Here is a 22203-nt window from a genome sequence, read left to right on the forward strand (position 1 = left end):
GGAGATGGTAAGTCCCTTTGGGGGGGGGAGACTTTGGGCATTTTCACTTTGTAAACTTATAACATGGACAAAAAAGATATATAACACAAAGAAAAAGAGAAAGCCTAAAAGCATAACATGAGCACTTTAGTATCTCTATCCTTGCGTTTTTAACTTCAGCAAATGAGGATGTGAGTTAAGTGGGCTGGAATTAAGTTCATCCATGAACCAGATGGCTACTTTACATATATATGAACATCCTAATGAACTCATTGCTATCCAACCCCATAGGGCTACCAGAGATGCCCACAAGTCTTTGAGCTAGAGTCCAAGTCAAGTCTCAAGTCGACATATTTTGCATTCAGAGCTTTTTGTTTGGGCCTTGTTGTATGGAGTTTTTAAAGCTCAAGCTTCTAATGACTGGAACCTGCAGCTGCTGGTGCAGTCGATGCGTTTGTTGTCCTCTCTCGTGTGTGGCGAATACGTTACGTATTAAGCGTTACGTAGGAAGGTTATAGGCACAGCAGACACGTTACGTATTAAGCGTTACGTAGGAAGGTTATAGGTAACATCAGCTCATCCAACTCTTTCTAAAAATGAAGATTGTTGAGTCCCCATGTGCAACCCCTTTGAAATCACTAAAATGTTGATGTGTGTGGTGTTCTTAAATTCTTTTCCTTTGGGAAACAACAACAAACTTTGAGCTAGCACGCTACACGCTGAATAAGGCACGTTTTGATGGTGCAATACGGCAGGCCGGTCTTTGGGGCAAATTTGACCCCTTTTCAAAAAGTTTCTATATCACAAATTTGGGTTTCTTTCAAACAAATTGTCCAAAAAAGTAACGTGGATGGTTCCCAACAACGCTCCTCACAAGTTAAATAGTCAGTTCACTACTTTCATTGGATTTTGTTTTTTGTCAATTTTATAGCATTTTGAGAAAATAATAATTGATAAAAGAACATGTGTATGACAAAAAAAAGACATTTCAACAAAAGTGGCAAAAATGTGAAAAAATACCTAAAAAAGCGACAAAAATGTCCAAAAAAGTGAAAAATGTAAAAGAAAAGCTTTGAAAATTTATGGAAAAACCTGCAAAAATTTCAAAAGGCTCAGAAAAAGTTGACAAAGTGACAAAAAAACCTCAGGAGTAAGACACAAAAGTGTCGACAAAGACAACCAAAACGTTGATAAAAGGATTTTCATTTGAAATTTTGACATTTAAAAACAAAAATTGAAATGAAAAAACAAAAAATTGCAGGTCGGTGGGAAGACGACACGAGGGTTAAAACAAACAAAGCAACTCCTGAACCTGACAACGTGCAGACAAATGAAAGATTTTTGAACAAACAGAGTACCCTCCTGGTAGAAGAGGACCTTGGTAGGGATGGTTATTTTGAAATGAAGTGCGCGAGCTCGGGGAGTCTCAGGAGCCACTTACTTCTCTGCTGTTTTGGGAAAGAGAGAGAGGATGAGCGAGAGAGAGCGTGATTGCTAATCAAGCGAGAGAGAGCTGGGGGTAATTGGACAGAGCTGAACTGAAGTGTCACCAATTAGCATTTGAGGATGTAGAGAGCCAGAGACATAAATGCTGTTTATTATGGCCATTTTCTTTTTTTCCCTCTTTCCTTAATTTTTGAGATGAGATAAAATACATGAGGAGGGATGGCTGGAGGGAGGATGGGAGTTTTAAACTTTTTCAAATCTTTGTGGAAGGCAATTTCACAGCTTATCAGGGAGATCTCCGGGAGGTAGAAACTTTGAGCAGTTCATTCTCCGAAAAAAGAAATAAAACACAATGTAGACCATGTCTGTCCTCTGGGCCATACAGCATTGTAATAATGCTAAAAATGATGTACCATGACACACTAAAAAAAAATAAAAAAAATGATGACAGCAATGAGGTTAGGGTGTTAGCTCTGATTTCTTTGGGATGAATGTAGCAGCATGTGACACTTATCTTCTCCCCTCTGCCTTACTAACCGGCTTCAATGCTACGTCAAAGTTTTTAGATTCGACTGACGATAATGTTAGGTCACTAAAGTAGCCAAGTGAAGTCAGTGTTGACTTTTTTTAATATTTAACCCATACCACAATCTTTCCCCAGGCTTTCCTTTACCTACAGTAAAGTAACATACAGTAACTATAAAATGTTAATTAAACATTGGGTGCCAGGAGTGGATTTTGTAGAAAAACACATCGGCCGTGTACATTTTGCCAATATATTGAGTATGAACGTATAACGTTAGCAGATATGCATTGAATGCAAAGGCTTCTTTATTATGTTAGTTAGTACAACGTCCGATTCAGGTCAGATGATGTTTCCTCCACACGCATTTGCTTGATGACAGACAGATACATCAATCGATAGACAACACAGATAGATGTCCAATATATCCTCTCAACCAATTGATTTGCGTATCTTTTCCTCTTCTCTTCCATCCCAGTGCAAGACTGCATCTCATCACTGTGCCTTCTGCCTACAGGCAACACACACACACAGCTCCTGACCAGATCAGCATAGTGGAGCCAAAAGTAACACACACACACACACACACACACATACACACCTATTCAATGTAGACCCACTGGCACATACGCTCATAAGACAACCGTTAGGATACAGTGTGTGCACATGGACAAACAAATCCTGAGAAAGACAGAAGAGGATAAAGATGATCTACTGTCGTACAGTCTTGAGTTACTTCTTTTGCAGAATTGAATAGTTTGCCCTCTACATTTATTTAAGCTCTAGCTCTTCTTCTGCACTGGTTTTTAAAAATCTAGTGTACGTGATGCAAGTTTTAACTAAGCATCGGTATGTAAAATAAATAGACTTTGATGTACCTAGACACCAAAATGCTAGCATGCATTGAAAGACTTACCAAGCGATTGATGCAAATGATTACTTTCCCCTTTAGATAATTAGGTGCATTTTGCTTCTAATGTAATATTTACATACATTTAAGTTTACTTGAAGCTGCATAATTTACAGTACAGTAAACGTATTAGCACACAGATTACAGTCACCAGTACTAGTCACCAGCTAGATGCCAACTCTGTCTACATGTCTGTCATCTGGTGCTGTGCAGGTAGTGTACAGTGGGTTTATTGGAGCCGGTTTGCTGGAAACAGCTGCCTGCTGCTGCTGGAAATGGGGTTCAACCAGTTCCAGGAGTTGAGACTGGACTACAGCTACAACTTTGAGCCAAACGATTGGTATCAATGTGTGTGGGGTTGTCAATACCTTTTAGAGTGCATTGATTCCACAGATGTGTTTGTTTGTGTGTTAATAATTGTAAAAATGATTCCCATCTCTGTTAGTCCATTAAAAACCAAAGACCAAGACAAAGCAGTCCTTTTTCTGGGACTCCAGCTCGCTGTGCAGGCAGGCAGCGGATCTAATGAGAATGTTTCGGGGAGAAAGTCTGGAATGAAGTCTGCTGTCTTCAGGCAAGATTCTGCCACTCAATTACAACACGGGACAAGTGTGTGTTTGTCTGAGTGTGTGTATCCATCTGTAGGAGTGTGTATGCGCACGTTGTTCCCTGTATTAGTGCGTATGTGTGTACATGCTGGTGTGTGTGTGTGTGTGTGTGTGTGTGTGTGTGTGTGTGTGTGTGTGTGACTGTGCAGCCATGTGAGGAAGTGAGCCATTTTTGTGCCCAGGGCCGGCTTCCGGACATCAGCGACCTTTAGGCCAGCATAGAGGGATGATGTCATCAGTAGGGGACAGCAACGAGTTTTGCCGGGAGAGTTTGGTGTTAGTGTGCGTGTGTGTGTTAGTCACTGCTCTTCTGCACGGCACCAGACTCGGTGAGAAAAGGTTACGTGCTACAACTAGGACATTTTTCTGTGCTGTTGGTTTATTTACTGCCCTTGTTATATAATGTGTGTTTTTTTTCTCTGCCGGAAAAGGTATTAAGGTCCTTAAATTATATAATAGTACCACTAAAAAGGCTGAATTAGTTAGGAGTAATGGGTCAGATCCAATAGCACCGTAAATACATGACTATTATATTATATAAATAACTATTTCATGATAAACATAACCCCACTGCTTATTGGGGCTTTATGGTAGTGACAATCTAATATAAATTTAGCAAATATCAGTTCAAATAAACGTACTTCCATTCTCATTGGAAAATGACTTTCGACATTTCCAGTTTACTGAGATAATATTCATAAATGTTCTTTGATCCAAGTAGGTAGGAAAAAAAGTAGTAGGGGAGTATAAATTTTAAGACTTTACTGAATATTGAGAGAATTGAAAGATTGTGGTTAAAAAAAAGGTTATTCAAAACATAACCTACACATCTTTTCAGCCGCATCTCAGCAAATCATAGCTCACTGTTTGATTGTCTGGAGTGTACAGTCCCTGACAAAAGTCTTGTCGCTTATCTATTTTGTAGAAACACCTGCTATTACCCTGACTTTTAATTAATCAATTGGTGTAAGAAACAGCTCATATGAAAAGCTAAAACCCTCCAAATGATGTTCAATGCACTGAAATAAATTAGTTTCACTAAAAAAAGATTTATTATTTAAACAAGACAGAAAGGTCAAATTTTGGCAAGACAAAAGTTTTGTCGCCTATACAGAAATTGAACAAATTTACTACAAATACTAAAATATGTCAGCAAATTAAATAGCGGTGCTGTGAGATTCAAATGTAATATCTTGTATGACTTCCATGAGCTTGAAGGACTGCATCCATGCGGTTTGGCAAGGATTCAGACCATGTGTTGATGAAGTCATCAGGAATAGTCCTGCTGCCTCCCAGAGTTCATCAGTATTCTTTGGTTTGGTCTTCCATGCTTCCTCTTTCATCCTACCCCACATATGCTCCATGATGTTCATGTCTGGTGACTGGGCCGGCCAATCCTGGACCATCTTGATCTTCTTCGCCTTGAGGAACTTTGAAGTGGGGATGGAAGTATGTGATGGAGCACCATCCTGCTGCAGAATTTGGCCTCTTTTATGGTTGGGAATATAAGAGGTAGCTAAGATTTCTTGGTATTTGAGACTATTGATGTTGCCTCCCACCCTGCAGATCTCTCGCACACCCCATACTGGATGTAACCCCAGACCATGATTTTTCCACCACCAAACTTCACTGTTTTCTGGGTGAATCTTGGATCCATGCGGGCTCCAGTAGGTCTCCTGCAATATTTGCGGCAACTGTGGTGTAATCCAGAACAGAAGATTCATCTGAAAAATCCACTTTCTTCCACTTCTCCAGCATCCATCCTTTTAGCAGGCTGTGGGCCTTGGCAAATGCCACACGGTTTTTCAATTGTCTTTTGTTTAGTGCTGGCTTCTGGGCACTGATTCGACCATGGAGGCCATTTCGAGACAGAATCCGGGACTTCAGGTGACCAGGTCTCGTGGAGCTCTGCTGCAGTGGAAAATGGGCTGGCCTTGGATTTTCGAGCCAACAAACGGTCCTCTCGAGCAGTTGTCTTGCGGGGTCTGCCTGACCTGGGCTTGTCAAAAACGTCTCCAGTGTCTTCAAATGTTTTTTTATTCCTCTGTACTTGACGCTGAGACACATTGAAGTTGTCTGCCACATCAGCAGTGGATCTGGTCTTCAGCTTCTTAATAATCAAAACTTTAGTCTCAGGGTGAATCTTAGGCATGTTTGCAGAGGTCTAGTTGCAGTTGATGTGAAGGTCTAGTGTACTGGGGTTGTTTTTATACACACCTGAGACCTGATTGATCCATTATTAGTCACAGGTGAAGCTCATAGGACAAGGCGACAACACTTATGTCTTTGCTAAATTGACTCAATGGGCTTTACCAAGCTGTGAATATTAGAATACTTTTTGACAGTTTATTTTTACAAATTATTACAAAAGCTGTTGGGATTAAAATGAGCCATTTCTTGTAAATAAATCTTGATTAGAAATATATTTCAGCGGCACTTCAGGTCAATTTGTACACAAGCGACAAGACTTTTGTCAGGGACTGTAATTCCATCAGCCGTGATGCACCGCGTGCCAGAAGCGTGCTATAATAATCATGCTGTCTAATCAGCATTTTGATATGCCACACCTATGAGGTGGATGGATTATCTCGGCAAAGGAGAAGTGCTCACAAACACAGATTTAGACAGATTAGTGAACATTAATTGAGAGAAAAAAAGCCTCTTGACACTACCATGGACAATGAGACTCATCTTGGAGGTGGAAAATATAAGGACAACGCCAGAAAACAAAGGAAAAAAAGGCATGAAGTGTAATTGCAGGAGTGCTTGGAGTGGAAAATAGATACTAGATTCATAAACATGGGACTGTTCTGTAGAGTACTAGTAGAGGGCCTTCAGTGTCGGTCGGGCAGTCAAGACGCTCCGCTTCTAACACGTCATCACTTCCGCGCCTGCTGGTAATTCGTGGTTATACTGCTGCCACCTACTATAACTTAATGAGTTCAGCTTATGACCCAGTTGTGCAAAGAGCCTCTGGGAAGTGACTCAGTGAGCAGCAGAGCCCCGGTGAGGAGCAGCTGGACGCTCTGCAGATAACAAAGTACACCCAGTCAATAAGACAGGCTGATGGACTTACCTGAAGAAGGTGACAAAGAACTGCACAAGGTCCATGATGCTGTTGTGCTGAGAGAAAGCAATCTGTTGGAAAAAGAAGAGAGAGAAAACATAAAATGAACCCTTGGAGGATGAAAGACGCTCCAATGCATCCAGGCCATGTTTGACAAAACGCCTGCTAAAAAAGCAATATTACAAAATTTCATTTTAGACATTGTTTTACTATTTTAATCATATTTTACAGTACTTTGTGAACCGAAGACTTCGGTAAACTCATTTCAAGTACTGAAACAATTCCGACAACACATAAGTTTGAGTAGGAGCTCAAATCTCTTAATTTCAAAAAGTAAACGACGTTTTAGGTTTCGGGCCTTATCCCGCACCCGGCGCAGCGCAAAGCCCAACGCAAGTGTATGGAATGGGAGATGACACTGATTGGTTGATTGCATGTTATGCCCAAAACACACCTATGATTTAATGAAGACACTAAGTACAACCCTGTAGAACCATGCGCCCGGCAAAAGTGGATTTGGACCAGCCCAAATCGCACCTGCGCCAGGCGCTTCTCGCCGTGCGCTTAGATCTTTAAATAGGGCCCTTATCGTCAATTATTCCACATTGCTCTAGAAAAGATGTGCGCCTCACTGATCAGAAAGCAGAGTTTGTTCTGAACATTTTGATATGAAACACATGGGGATTGGTTTTATGCTAATACCCTGAAAAGATGAATTTAAGAAGATGTGTGGAAATACACTTAGACCCCAGAGGGTTAACATATACTATACTTAATATATAACATTTGGAATATGTGGTCCAAATGTGAGGAAATGATTTTGAATGTTTTTAAACACACTGCTTATGTTTATATCCAGTTGAGGAACTTGTTAAAATGCAGATTTTTGGATGTAGCTAAACTCTTATATACTACGCATATAAATATAACTCAAACATGAACCCAGAGCCTAACAGGACGTCTTCAGAAGTAGCAAAGCCTCCCATTTAAAATGTTTAAAATCTTTGCTCATTATACTGATTATCTTCTGTGTGTTTGTGTGTTTGTATGTGTGTGTGTGTGTGTGTGTGTGTGTTGTGTGTGTGTGTGTGTGTGTGTGTGTGTGTGTGTGTGTGTGCGTGCGTGTGCACGCGCATTTGTGTGTCTGTGCTCTGTTCTTTCTTCTTTTAAATGTGTAATACCGTATTGGTCCAAATATTAGATAGGATTTTAGAAAAAAAGTCTGAAAAAGTGGGGTTGTCTTAAATCGGGGTCTAGACCTTCAGCTGTTCAAGTCGCAGAATGTAGGGGACGTAACCTGTTTCAATGGACAAGTCAGCTATAAACTATCCAAATTATCCATAATCCATTTGATTTTGATGTTTTTACAAACCGCTGGTCGAAAAAGCCGAGTTTTAGACTGAGCCTTAACAACCGCCCGAAAGCACAGTAACGTTATGTGGTGTAGAGAGAGAGAGAGAGAGAGAGAGGAGAGAGAGAGAGAGAGAAGAGAGAGAGAGAGAGAGAGAGCCCAGCGGTGTTAGTACAAAGCTGTGACTTGGAGTAAAACGTGTTTTCTCTGATTCATCACTAGAAGTCTAACTATAGCAAGCATTGCACTAACGTTATCCACATTTATATTTAGATGAAACAAATATCTAGCTACAAAAAGCCTAAAAGTTGGAAGTAGAATGGAAGTACAACAAGGCGTTGTCATGGAGATGATGCAAACAGCCAGAGAAAATCTTATCGTGGTCCTCAAAGCGGCTTCTTCCAAGAGACTGACAGGAGAGCGTGTGATTACATAACGATGGGATGCCCATTACTAGAGTTATTCAGCTGAAGGACTTGGAAATATTTACTGTTAATTCAAAGGTGAGACTTTCATCTAAAAAGATTTTGAAAATATCTTATTTTAAAGATGTAAAACAACGCCTAGTAGGGTGGGGGGTGGAAACTCGATACAGTCTACTACTTCCTTCACGTCGAAGGAGCCAGTTGAGTGGTTCGCATCTGTAAGGATCCTCCTGGGGGCTCCCTAGGGAGGTTTTCCAGGCACGTCCAGCTGGGAGGAGCCTCGGGGAAGACCCGGACTATGGAGGGATTATATCTCCAACCTGGCCTGGAACACCTCGGGATCCCCAGTCGGAGCTGGTTGATGTGGCTCGGGGAGGAAGTTTGGGTCCCCTGCTGGAGCTGCTGCTGCCCCGAGACCCATACCGGATACGGGTGAATAGATAGATAGATAGATGGATGGATGATGGATGGATGGATGGATGGATGGATGGATGATGGATGGATGGTTTGGACGACCTTATCTAACTCTGTCGTAAAGATATTATTTACAAATCAAGCAAAATCTACCAACTATTCATATCTTTTAATTCGCGGGTCCCAACATAACTTGGTTTCCCAAACAAGTGTTACACAGCATTATGTGAAAGTTATGCAATACTGTGGAGGAACATCTTTGTAACCTAGGCCAATGTTCGACCTCTTAAAAAAGGCCACACTTTACTTTTTGCCAAATACATTCTCAAATATTTCCCTCAGCACAAACACAACACACGCACACACGCAGCACACACACACACACACACACACACACACACACACACACACACACACACACACACACAACACCCAACCATCACACACACACACACACACACACACACACACACACACACACACACACAGAATACAATGCAAGCAACCACCCAAATGGTTGGTAGGTTATTAGAAGATTAGCCTGTGATAAAAAGCTTCTGAACTGTTGTTGTTGTGCTCTCTACTATTCTGCAGCATGAACCCCGATAAACCGACTGGATGCTACAGCACCATTAAACCCACTGACTGCACCATCCATCACATGGTGCAGTGTGTGGCCCTCTGCTGTCCTGAACCACAGATCTGATGTATTTTTAGAGTGAGTTTCTGTTTTGAAGGGCTGAGATTTGAAGATATTCAATCTTCTGCCTCCAACCAAATACAACGGACGTGAACAGGATTGTGTTGGTGCACCTTAAAAGTAATGAAAAAATGACATTTGAAAAGCTTCACTTTCTGGACACGGTCCCTCACTGTCCGCTCTCTGACCCCCAATTTCCACAGGATGCGTAACGGCTGCGGATCCGCGGTGGAGTCGTTAGGTTTCCATTAAAGTCAGTGTGTGTACTTCCACTGACTGCGGAGACTAACAGAGCCTCCGTTGCTGCATCCGGAGCTTAGCACCACCCAAGATGGGATTGGTTTAAAGAAATGATTATAATACAGAGTGTATCCGTGGTGTAGCCAGACCTTAGTCCACAGTGCTGTGGAGATCTGTGGAGTCCCCAGTACCCCCAGTCTAAGTCCCCAGTTTCTTCCTTTTAGGATTTGAACTTCCACATTTTTTTATTGGCAATTTAAAACGCCCATATTATGCTCATTTTCAGGTTCATAATTATATTCAGAGGTTGTACCAGAATATGTTTTTAGTTTCATTTTCAAAAAACACCATATTTGTGTTGTACTGCAGCTCCTCTTTTCACCCTGTGTTGAGCTCTCTGTTTTAGCTACAGAGTGAGACATCTCACTTCTTAGCCGTCTTTGATGGGAGCTGCACATGCTCAGTGAGTCCTGCTAGCTTGTCAGTTGCAGAGCATGAGGGCGTGCCATGCTAGCAGCTAGGCGAGCGTTATATTATTATTGTCACAGAAGTAAAGGCTGGACTACAGTAGAGCTGTTTGGAGCAGCTGGTGAACAGGGTTTTCTGTTGGAGATGGTAAGTCCCCTTGGGGGGGGGGGGAGACTTTGGACTTTTTCACTTTGTAAACCATGCACAAAAAAGATATATAAAACAATAAAGGAACCAAAAGTCAAAAAGTAAAACATATGCACTTTAATTTAAAATTTAAATTTGTTTAATTCTAAACCTTGTGGTTTTTGCTGCTTGTTTTGGGCGCCCGGATAGCTCAGTTGGTTGAGGGGGCGCCCATACATAAAGGTTTACTCCTCGACGCAGCGGGCCCAGGTTCGACTCCGACCTGCGGCCCTTTGCTTTCATGTCTTCTGCTTTCCTGTCAAGATAAAGGCTGAAAATGCCCCCCCCCCCCAAAAAAAGGATTTGTTGTTTATCTCATTGTGAGAAAGTTGGGGCATAAGCAGCCACCAGAATCTTATAAAACATGCTATTATGATTATTAAAGAAATGGCATTATGACATAAAAAACTATTTTTTTCCTGTTAAAATATACAAATACTGTATGTTGCATCATTAAAATAAAAATACGTGTTAAATTTGTTTCCACTTGTTACATCAGCATAGACACACACACACACACACACACACCTCTTTTTTCAACTCTCAAAATATAACTCCACAATCTGTCTGTATCAGAGGCTGCGTGAGTTTACTGTTTGTGTGTGTGTGTGTGTGTGTGTGTGTGTGGGTGTGTGTGTGTGTGTGTGTAGCACAGATGCACCACAATGCTTATTTTGGCCCCCAGCTGTGAAAACGCCTGAAAGCCATTGTTGTCCAAATTTAAAATCTCTCATGATACGAGGATTATTTGTTCCAGGCATAATTGATTTTCTTTACACTTCTCTGCCCTGTAGGAAGAAACAGAGCAGCGAGTTCTGGTGGAAAGATAACTGATGCCTTGTTTCTGGATAGTTGGAGGAAGATGTGCATTCTGGGAAAAAAAATAGAAACCTGATGAATGCACATTGGTTCTCATTTGTCAACATCGCGCGCGCGATGTTGGCCGACGCAGCGGCTGCGATGTTGACGATGTTGATGTTGACGCTTGACGCACGCAAGCACGCAAGCCACACACACACACACACACACACACACACCACACACACACACACACACACACACAACCACACACACAACACAACCACACACACACACACACACACCCACACACACACCACAACAACACACACACACACACACACACCACACACACAAGAGTTTGGTTATTTCTTGTCTTCAATGTGTGGTACTCCATTATATTATTAGTCAATTATTAACCTGCACATTTTTGGCTACTTTTATTATATCACTGGTCAATGTGTTTATATGTTACTTTCATGTTATTTGCTGCAAAAAACAAAAAGATGTTTGAAAACAAAAAGAAAAAATGTTTAAAATATATTTGTTTTAATGGAAAGTACTTTGTAATCTGAATTGTGTTAGAACAAAAGAAGCTTCCATAATACTGTAGATGAGGACATCCTGTGTAACACTTTGTTGTTTACCCGTCTGTCAGGTCTGTCTTTTATGTGAACTCTAAAATCAGGATCTGCATAATGAGACTGCAATTTAACTTTAGACGTCTTCAAATGCTTCTCAGTGAGCCGTTTTGTAAGAAATCCGTTGTGTCAGACAAACCTGCACTCTATTCATTTTTAAGTTAAGACTTGAACAGTCTTGTTTCATTTTAATTGGCTGCAAAAAAAAAAGTCTTGCATTTTACTTTGTGAAACTTTAAGACGACGTGAAAGTGGTACAGCTGAGGCCACCGATGTGCAAATTGGCCTGTGACATCACCTGATCCTCACGACAGGTGGACTGCCAAAGATCTGTTTTAAAATCAGAAAAAAAACCCGGAGCAGCACTGCAGCGGCTAACACGGACTATAAAGTATAAAACCACTGATAGCAGGCCTCACAGTACATTTGACAGCAATATATTTCAAGCATGTTCGACATGGGGATAGCTTTGAATGGCCCTAATAGCCAGAAAGGCTGTGTCTTTGTCTTTGGTGAATCCTCTGAGACTAGCTGGGAGGGGAAGAGAGAAAGAAATGGGGCAGAATGGGCTTAAGAGGTTTACCGGCATTTGTGCAGCAGGTAAAATGGCCTGACAGTGAAAAACCTGCAGGAAAGCTGATTTCAGTCCAGAGGGACGCAGCATTAATACAGGCATCAGGGAGAAAAGAGCCTGGCTTTGCATTCAGGCTTGCAATGCAGCAATCTACAGCATTACCACGGGACAATATAAAGACTTATCATAATGCACTGTACACACACAGGAACACAGATAGAAAAAATATTCAAAACTAAGGCAAACGATCATTCACAAGATATGAAAACACAAATACATAATATAATAAATAAATACAGACTCAAATATTCCTCCTAATGTTGCTCTCTCCCACACACACCCACACACCAATCCAACTCCAGCCAACATTTAAATTTACAACAACTGCAGTCGTTAAACACAACTACAGCATAATCAATAAGCTGTTTAGACCAAACCCCTTTCTTCTTGATCCACACCACTGCAGAGCCACAAACACACACGTCTGACAACATCGCGCACACACACGCAATGTACAAATTAACATCCAAAACGTAATGCAAGCCAACGCAATAGTCCAGAAAGATTGTGTACTTGTGTAGTGTAATGTTCAGTTTCCACTGACACTGTCATAGGGGTGGAACATCTATTCTATGGTCATTCGGTTTGTGGTCATTGCGTTCCGTCTCTTAACAGAATTGAATAATTTTAAACAGAAAAAGCAGTGTAGTGTTTAATTGGTGGTGTTGCATTTACAGCTATGAATTACATCATGATGAGGAGCTCAAAAAGTCTGAAAGAGCTTGTGAAAGCGCCTTTATGCTGCAATCACAATTTATTGGACGAGAGCAGGATGATATAAAACAGTCTTGCTGTCACAAGTTAAAATATGTATTTTATTATTATTATTTATGTATGTTATGTTTTTTTTTTTTTTTTTTACTTTTTGCCCTCCTCCACAATGGAATTTACAACCAGTGTAACCTCCCTCGCACAAGAAAAGAAAACAAAGGCATTCTGGACAACGAGAAGCTAAAAACCTGAATCCGTGTGAATCTGAATGGGTGGGAGGCTCTTGTGCCACTATGCTCCAATGCTTGTTGTGAATGCCTCTTACATTTAGAAAGTTTATGAAGTTTGTGGTAAGATTTTATTATTTGAGGAAGTGTTTGTCATATGTTGGTCTCCCTCATTTCGGCCAGATGTCTGTTACATTCCTCTTTCTTAGTGTTGGCGTTCTAAACCCCCGGTGGACTCTGGTTACCTGCTCCTCAGATCTCTGCAGGGTAAATCCAGACAGCTAGCTAGACTATCTGTCCAATCAGAGTTTTCTGTTGCACCTCTAAAACAGCTTTTGAACGTACACACGTTCCACCAAAACAAGTTCCTTCCCGAGGCTATTGTGCAGAGGCTCCATTGCACATAGCGCTGCCCATAACATTTGTGATTGGTTTATAGAACTAAGGCTGTGTAGACTAGCCAGACCCTCCTCAGCGCTGTGGAAGAAGGTCTGACAATAAGAGACTAGTCATGTGTTGTACCCTTGGCTCACTGGAAAAGATTAAGTGTATCCTTCAGTGTATTTATTTATTTGTCCTTTATATTAAGATTGAAATGGCTTTATTGTTAGACAGATACATGTTACTAATGTACAGACGGATTTCATGAAACGGCGTATGTATGACACGCCAATTCGTATGCCATTATTGGCGTGTTATTTGTACGCATACTCACTTTTTAGCATGTTTATCAAAGCTGTATGGCCTGCACTGACTTACATTACCTTGCGATAGCGTGTGAATTTGCGCCGTAGCGAGTAGTATGAAAGGGTGAAAATCTGAGTAGGGAGGTTGGGCAGGGGCGTGGATGGGGAGAACACAGGACTTTCACCCAGGGGACCACGTTTCCTAACCTCAACCGTCTGTTTCTGTTTTTTACTAAAGCCAACTCTGTTCTTCTTTTCCTAAACCCAACCACGTGTCATGTTTCCTAAACTCAACCGTCACATTCTTCTCGCCATAACATGGCAAGCGGTGATAACACGGCAAGTGGCGTGTACGTTTACGTAGACAAACACGCTGAAAGCTCAAAATGCGTACAGATGACACACCACTTGGCTTAGGACAGTCGGCGTGTATGGTTACGCTAAGTCATGACGCCGTGTTGTAATGTAATAAACCAAATGTGCAGATCGGAGCTTCTGCAGCACGGTGTGATGACTGTAACTGCTGACACAGAGTTGCTTCTGATACAAAAAAGAAACTCGAGGGAAATACTGCAGCAAAGAAAAGGTCAGAATAATGACTCACAGACACATAGCCACTGAAATAACGCACACATGATGGTGGAAACACAAAACAGCAGCCATATTCCTTTTTATACAGTCTAATTGTTCAGAGGTCAGGGGTCAGCTGACTGTTCAGGGGGAATGGTTTTGCGCTCTTGAAGCTTGAACGGCAATTACCACAGGACAGAGTGTGAGAATAATAGAAAGGAAGAGAGTGTGTGTGTGTGTGTGTGTGTGGGGGGGGGGGGGGGGGGGGGGGGGGAAGACACACAGAGGCAAAAGATGAGAGGAACATGAATGACGTAAAGAGGACTCCAAGGACCCCGGCTCCACAGTGCAGTCATTACTGAGGGCCTACAGTGGCCCTCTGGCCCAGGAGCTGTGACAGCAGTGGGCTGCCTTTCATTTCCCTAACCCTGAAACAAGGGCTGCTCCGCCTGCCTGGGCTGCTTGTTAAAACCTGAAATGAGTTTGGCTAATCAATAAAGGAAGACACAGAGAGAGAGAGAGAAGAAAAAGAGATGAGAAGAGAAGCTGAGGCAGAAGATGAATGGAGAACGGGGGGATGATGACAGGGGAGCAGGTGAGCGGACGATGGCGGGGAAAGATAATCAGTTCATTTACTCTTCTCGACTAATCCTCGTCCCGGCTGCAGGCTGATCAGATACACGGGGTAGAAGGCAGGAAGACAAGCCTGGCAAAGCTGTTCATCGCTGAGACAAACACTGATTAGACACTCACAGCAGCAGTTTGAAGGAGCACACGATTTCTCCTTCCAAACAGGTTCTTCCTCTAGGAAAACATAAAACTGCACTGATATATATGAGTTGGTTATTTGCTGTCGAACCTCTGACCACAACCAACATCCCAGCTGGTTGGTCAGGTGTAGTCTGTCTAACTTTTATTGTCTAATCTACATCTCGATATGCCACATCCGTGAGGTGGATGGATTATCTCGGCAAAGGAGAAGTGCTCATTAACTCAGATTTAGACAGATTTTACGTGAAAAGTATTAGATCTTCAGATTCAGCTCATGAAAAATAGTGTAAAATCATTGCTGCAAAAACAAAGGTTGCGTTTATAATTTTGTTCCATATAGGTTAATATAATTTAAATTATGCTACCGACTCTTGCTTCTTTGCTCTAATTACACATTCAACTTAATTTTTAACGTCACTTACACCGCAATATTGTTTCTCTTATCATGGCAACCGCACTTTAAAATTCCTTTTGTTTGACGGCATTTTACTTACTCAGTCTACCATATTTTCATTGTCTATTTCTTGCCAGTATTTCTTGCCTTGTATTTCTTTCGTGCTTACTTGTTTGTGTGTTATTGTTTTGTGTTTTGTTTTTTGCTGTTGCTGCTATGCTGCTACTGTAACGACAGAATTTCCCCGTCGTGGGATAAATAAAGTATAATCTAATCTAATCTAATACTGTATATATATGTGTATATATTTTTATAAAAACACCGGTCCCTTTAGTAGTACTCCCGGGACACTAACACCTGTTTCCTGGGTGATGGTCTTGTGTTTTAGTTTTTCTCCGGGACATAAACTCGGCTCCCACGCTTGACAGCCCTGTGTTTAAGGACCCATCCGCCCACGCCGACCTCCGCACTCCGATACAGCGGCAGTCAGAGCTGTGCATACAGTAATAAATATGTGGAATACATACAATTTACAGTGTGTTAATTTCCATAGCTATAGGCACAAAGGGTTCATGAGAACAGCCATGTGAAATGAGAATAAACTGCACACTTGTTATTTTTTGTCTAACTGTAAATCCTAGGAGGTGTACTGTGCATGTGTGATTGTTCCATCAAATCAGTAAAGTGTGTTTTAATTAAAAATCATTCCTTCAAATTACCCATTCTAATGCTCAATTCATGCATTTAATTCCCTCAATTAAGTCAAATAAATAACTCTCAAACTTCAAACAGTTCATTTTCCTCCTCACTTCACATTTCCTCATCACCACATCTATCGGTTTTCTTCCTACAATAAGTAATGTTTGGCACACGTTAGGACACCAGCATGTTAACAACTGTACATGTGAATCTTCCAGTGGCTGAAATGTGTTTACCACACACTCCTTCCTCAGGATTTGCATTTCATGAGGACCTAATGACCAAAGTGAGGCAGTTGCCAAGTGGCGCCTCCACCTACATGGTATGCAAATGAGCCCAGCTCTGCCATATGTGTGCACTTGTTAGAGGAGCTCACAGATGCCGCTCCCTCTAACAGGTGCTAAATGCTCACTTCTGCATCAATCTGCAGCTCAAACACCAGCAACAAACTGCAGTGAAAACACAACATGATATTAATCCAGAGCAGTTTTCACTTGTCGCGTATTATTCCGATTTTCATTTTGTTTGTTGTCCGTTTGCTGTGGAAAAACATCTTCCATACTGTCATGTACAATTCATCTGTCGCCAACAGTAACTAAAATCACATGGAACTGTTTTAACTAGAAATAACAAAAATACTTTGGGGGGGGGGAAAGATTGTTATTGTCGCTTTTAATGAGCTCTGTGTGTTAATAAAATATAATGCTGGATATTTAAAGAAATCATTGGTCAGACATTTACTACTTCAGCACTTAAACCTTATACTGGCCTGTAAAGATGTAACACTGGCCAGGTAATAAAAAGGGTGTCACCAGCAATTTACCTGGTTAACAGTTTTTATTTTGTTATTAAACCCCTTTAAAAGGATTAAAAATGCATTTTATGTTTTATGATGAGTTGTTTGTTTCCTGCGTCATTTAAATAGCGTATAACATACGTCATTGAGCGCTAAAATATAAAGCTGTTTGCTCATATTCCAACCAAAGATGGCGGCACTGTAAATCTGCAAATCAACCTCTAAGTGCCAGGTCAGACCGCAGAGAGGCACAGCTAAAATCACTTGCTGGTCCGAACAAAATGGGTGGTGTTCAAAACATAGTGATGCAGCATCTATTTACAGGGCAAGGTGATGAGCTGCTATGTCTGCGGAGCTAATTGGTAACTGTCCCCCACAGTCACTAAGCCAACAAAGTTTTAGTACAATCAGCTTGTTTGATGACTGACTGCAGATTATGCCATGGATTAGAAAAATTTTATATTATTGCGACTTGTCCCTAAAACAAAGCCTCTATAAATCCCAACACAACAAGCCTGATTTTTCCTGATGTTGCTGATGACTTCCTGTTTGGTTAAATGGGCAGCACTCAGCCTTCCCTCTCCTCTTCCACCCTATGGAATCTAATACTTCCTCAATGTGATGCATCAGATAGACCGCAGTCCTCCCGTGTGTGCTAGTGTGTGTGTGTGTGTGTGTGATAGAGTGTGTGTGATAGAGTTAACCGTTTCAACTTCTGGTTTGATCCAATAAAGGACACTTTGTAACTGACATGATCAGAGAGGGTGTGTGTGTGTGTGTGTGTGTGTGTGTGTGTGTGTGTGTGTGTGTGTGTGTGTGATACAGTTAACCGTTTCAACTTCTGGTTTGATCAAATAAAGGACACTTTGTAACTGACATGATCAGATGGAGAGTGTGTGTGTGTGTGTGTGTGCGTGCGTGCGTGCGTGCGTGCGTGCGTGCGTGCGTGCGTGCGTGCGTGCGTGTGTGTCTCTCTCAGATATTGGATTAGGAGAGGCATCCTATTTAATGACGGCAGGCGCAGAGGATAATAAGTGACTGAGCACTACGCGGCAAATCAAATCATCGGACCAATCATGCCGGCCCTGAGATCGCCTGCAACAAAATGGCTACTGACCTCTGACAGAAGGCTTTTAATCAGCTGGCCTGTAGGCTGTGATGCATGGGGGATGCAAAGAGAGAGGGGCTGAAGATGCAAAAGAACCGTGTTGTTCAGCAAAAATTACAAATAAGGAATCAACAGAGCAGAAACAAGTTCTTTACACGGCAGTGTGATTTGTTTCCTGATGTCGATTTTATTTTAGTGTCTCTGAAACATGGGATAGTGGGGATCATTGCTGTTATTTAAAAAAAACAAAAAACAAAACAGTTAAGGTCTCAAGTTATACAATTCCTAGCTAAATTAACAAGTTAGTTCTTTCCAAAGATGAAGAGACAAACTGGGTTGCGTTCCCACGTGTTTGGGCTATATCAATAAAACATGGCTTTGGGATTGGAAGCAAATCCAGGCCAGTCCTAGTTTATGGAAAACAGTGTCAAAATTAACAAAGTACAGTGATGATCTATATTTGCCTGTGCCATAGTGTGTTTCTGCACTTATTTTGAAATTTCTATGCTAACAGATCACTTTATTTAATTTAAACCTAGAGATAGGCATGGTTTTATTTCAGTTAGCTTAATAGCTGATTTGATTTGCATTGAGAGATGATTTTATGGGAAGTTCCCCATGCCAATCTCTAGGAATGGTGAAGGGTGTGTGATGATGGAGGGGGGGATATTTTTATTCTAAATACCAAAGGAACTTTATCAGAATGAATAGTATCCTGATCTTGGCTTTTGAAAATAAAAATCTGCCTGCTTCTATGGGAATTAAAACATATGGGTGCCTATATTCCTACCCCTTGTATTTAACATTTTATCAAATTTATTTATAAATTTTATTTATTTATCAATTTACAATATATTATTCATTCACAAAGAAAACTGGTGTCCTTCAAGGTTGGATTTTTCCTCATTTTTTTCATTAAGGCACTAAGATCAATCTCCAAAAGATGATTTTTTTTTATTCCTCTTTTTAGTCAACTCAAGCAGGGTTCCTATACTCATGCGCAGCACCGTACTGTACATGTACGGGAACTGGATGCTTTAAAACTAAAACAATCAACAGCACATCAAAATTACAAATTAATAGTCTATGTCCAAATCAGAGAGGGACCCTTTAGGCCCTCAAGGTATTCACTGAAGGCCTAAGAAAAAATATTAAAATCATTTTGTATTCTTAAATTATTTATTGATGAATATATTTTTTCTTTTTTTATTCGCTAAAATACTAGTATTAATTTCTAGATTATTGCTGAGTTGGGTTAGGGTTATCAGGCACATGATCCATGTGTATGAATGGATAAGTGTTTTGGATTTACTTTCCTGTAACCAGCTTTATGTTTCTGGTATTCCAAAAATTACCTTTTTGTATTGTGAACATAGACATAGTTGTTATGGTTGTGAAGCTATTTAGGGCAAATGGTTCCATGGCCCTGTTGAAGGCCCAGGGTCCAGGACCACTAGCCTGGATGCCAGGCAAACTTAGCCCCCCCCCCCCGGCAACATTTGAGGTCGGGAAGTTCAGTCTGGACTTGTGGAGCAACTATGCTCGACCCAGGGCTCTTTTGACCAATCAAATTGTCAGGGCGGGCTTTATATGATGATGGGCAGATGATCAACGGTAACATAATCAACCACGTCACCAAGCTTGGGTTGAATTCGTTTACAACAAAGACGACGGTCGCTGGGGAATTGAGACGTGGAGATTCCTCCATGGCGTCTGTTATAGAAGATATCGACAGCGCATTCATTTTTAAAAAAGGACAGAGAACAGCGATCAAGGCAGTTGTCGATCGGAAAGATGTTTTTGCCGTCCTTCCTATGGGATTCAGCAAAAGTTCAACATACGTCACATACTCCGTTGCTCTGATTGGTTGTGGGTCTATCCAAGTGAGTGTAGAGGCATTTTCTTTCCTGGTTGGGTTGAAACACAGCCGATAATCACAGCCCAGTGGAGCAGAATCAGACTCAGAATCAGACTAGAATCTGAGAATGACGACGTCAGGCTACAGGACCAGGTCTGCCACTGGTCTAAATGATGGTCTAAATGATCTGTACCAATTTCTGGAACATGAAGATATACTGTATTTGTCTTAGAGTCTGTACTTTCCTGATGTATTTAAAGTAAACAGCTGAAGGGATGCTGACTAATGTCCAAAGCTGCAGCTCACCCCTACATACATTCAAAGCAGGAACCTTGTGGTAAGTATTGCACCACGGTGGCGAGCGCAGGACAGCGAGGGCGGAGGTGCAAGGTCGGCCCGACAGAACCAATCAAAATCTGTTCCAGCAGAATGACCGATTCCAACACCTTCCCCTGCCTTACAGACAGCCCCGGCTCCCAGCTGACGTCAGGACGCCGCCAGGGAAACACTCACCGCTCACATTAGTGTGTGTGTGTGCATATTCTATGTGTGTGTGTTGTCATGGATTTCTACCTTCCTAAGGACACATCTCAGTTTTCAACCCCCCTAGGTGACAATATTTGTCCATGTGACTATTTTCACTTTTTCTTCCAACGAAGAATGGGTTGCGTTGGACTTTCTTATTGGTTGTAAAAATTCCATCTTGAGCTATTATTACCCGTCATTTGAATTTTATTGTTTTAATGACACTGGCTTTTTAATTTTCATTCATTCATTTAAATTTGTAATAATTTGTCTTACAGAACAACCTTATAGATTATGCATTATTATTATTATTATATAATATTATAAGGACATGGGGAGATAAGATGAACAGTGACAGTCACTCTTCATGTTCAAACCACGCTGAGGAATTGAATGATTTCATTTCTTGCAATGAGAGCGGAGGCCACAAAAACACAGAGGTTACTCCTCGCGATAAGAAAGTATTTGACAGAAGAAACAGCCTCATCGGCCGTATGAGTGGAGAAGCTACACATTTTGTCTTGTTGGGGAAGTTAGAGAACAAGCCACAATAAAATCAGCATGAATGTGATCTAGTCACTGCTTCCCTTTGAGATTACAAAGCACAGTGTCTGCAAAGTTGGCATTTTGTGAGGGTGGCAGAAAGAGGAAAGCCCCGTTTATCCTGAGTCATTTCATGGCAATCTGTCTCTTAGAGTTTGGTATTTCGAATGAACAATTAAGACTTTTAGGCTGAAGGTGAAATGACAGAAAATGGGAGGATGCTTCCTCTGAGGAACATGATTAGTCACAGACAGTGGCTTTGAAATCATCTTAAATTATCCTCCCCTCTGAGGAATAACTAACTACTCCATATTTCCTGACATCTGGCCAGTATTTGTGGAGATTGGTTGCTGTGAATTTGTGCTCCGTCTCTTCTATGGGTTTAAATCCAACTATTTATCACAATTTTATATTCGGATATGGGATTGGTCATCTGCTCCAGGCTGGAACCACTGGAGTTTTTTTTTGTTTGTTTTTTAAAGCTACTGGGGAACATTGTCACATTTAGTTACATGCTAACGGCAGTAAAAGATTTCATCTTGGCTGCAAATGCAAATTCTCCCAAATTCCAGGTCACAATACTCCTGAAACCTGTCTGAATATTTGGGTTTCAAAGCCTTTTATGGGAGTTTTGACAGTAGAAAGTGCTGCGTCGTTCCATTACAACCTAACGTTAGCCTACTGCTAAATATTAAGAAGCTACATGCTAACGCCAGATAGCTGAAATCTTGGCGGTCAAGTCATTTCTCCCCAATTTCGGGTGTCACATTACTGCTGGGACAGGTGATTTTTCACAATACAACATCCTGCTACATACTCCGTTGCAGTAGCTCCAGCTGCAAGTAGTGAAAAAAAAGTTGAACGGAGATTCCAGAAAACAAGCTGGCCAATCAGATCAGACTGAGCTTTATCTGGGGGGGGGGGG

At 41.3% G+C, this 22203-nt stretch overlaps 1 protein-coding gene across 1 annotated transcript in view; it reads right to left on the minus strand.

Annotated features, from left to right (window-relative positions):
• The window catches only part of atrnl1a (attractin-like 1a), a 287103-nt gene that overhangs the window by 109896 nt on the left and 155004 nt on the right, over window positions 1-22203 (minus strand). Inside the window, 1 exon segment of the mRNA XM_032542162.1 lies at window positions 6543-6604. Coding sequence (XP_032398053.1) covers window positions 6543-6604 — 62 coding nt within the window.

This window comes from Etheostoma spectabile, chromosome 17, assembly GCF_008692095.1.
Source record: "Etheostoma spectabile isolate EspeVRDwgs_2016 chromosome 17, UIUC_Espe_1.0, whole genome shotgun sequence".
Taxonomy (NCBI): Eukaryota; Metazoa; Chordata; class Actinopteri; order Perciformes; family Percidae; genus Etheostoma; species Etheostoma spectabile.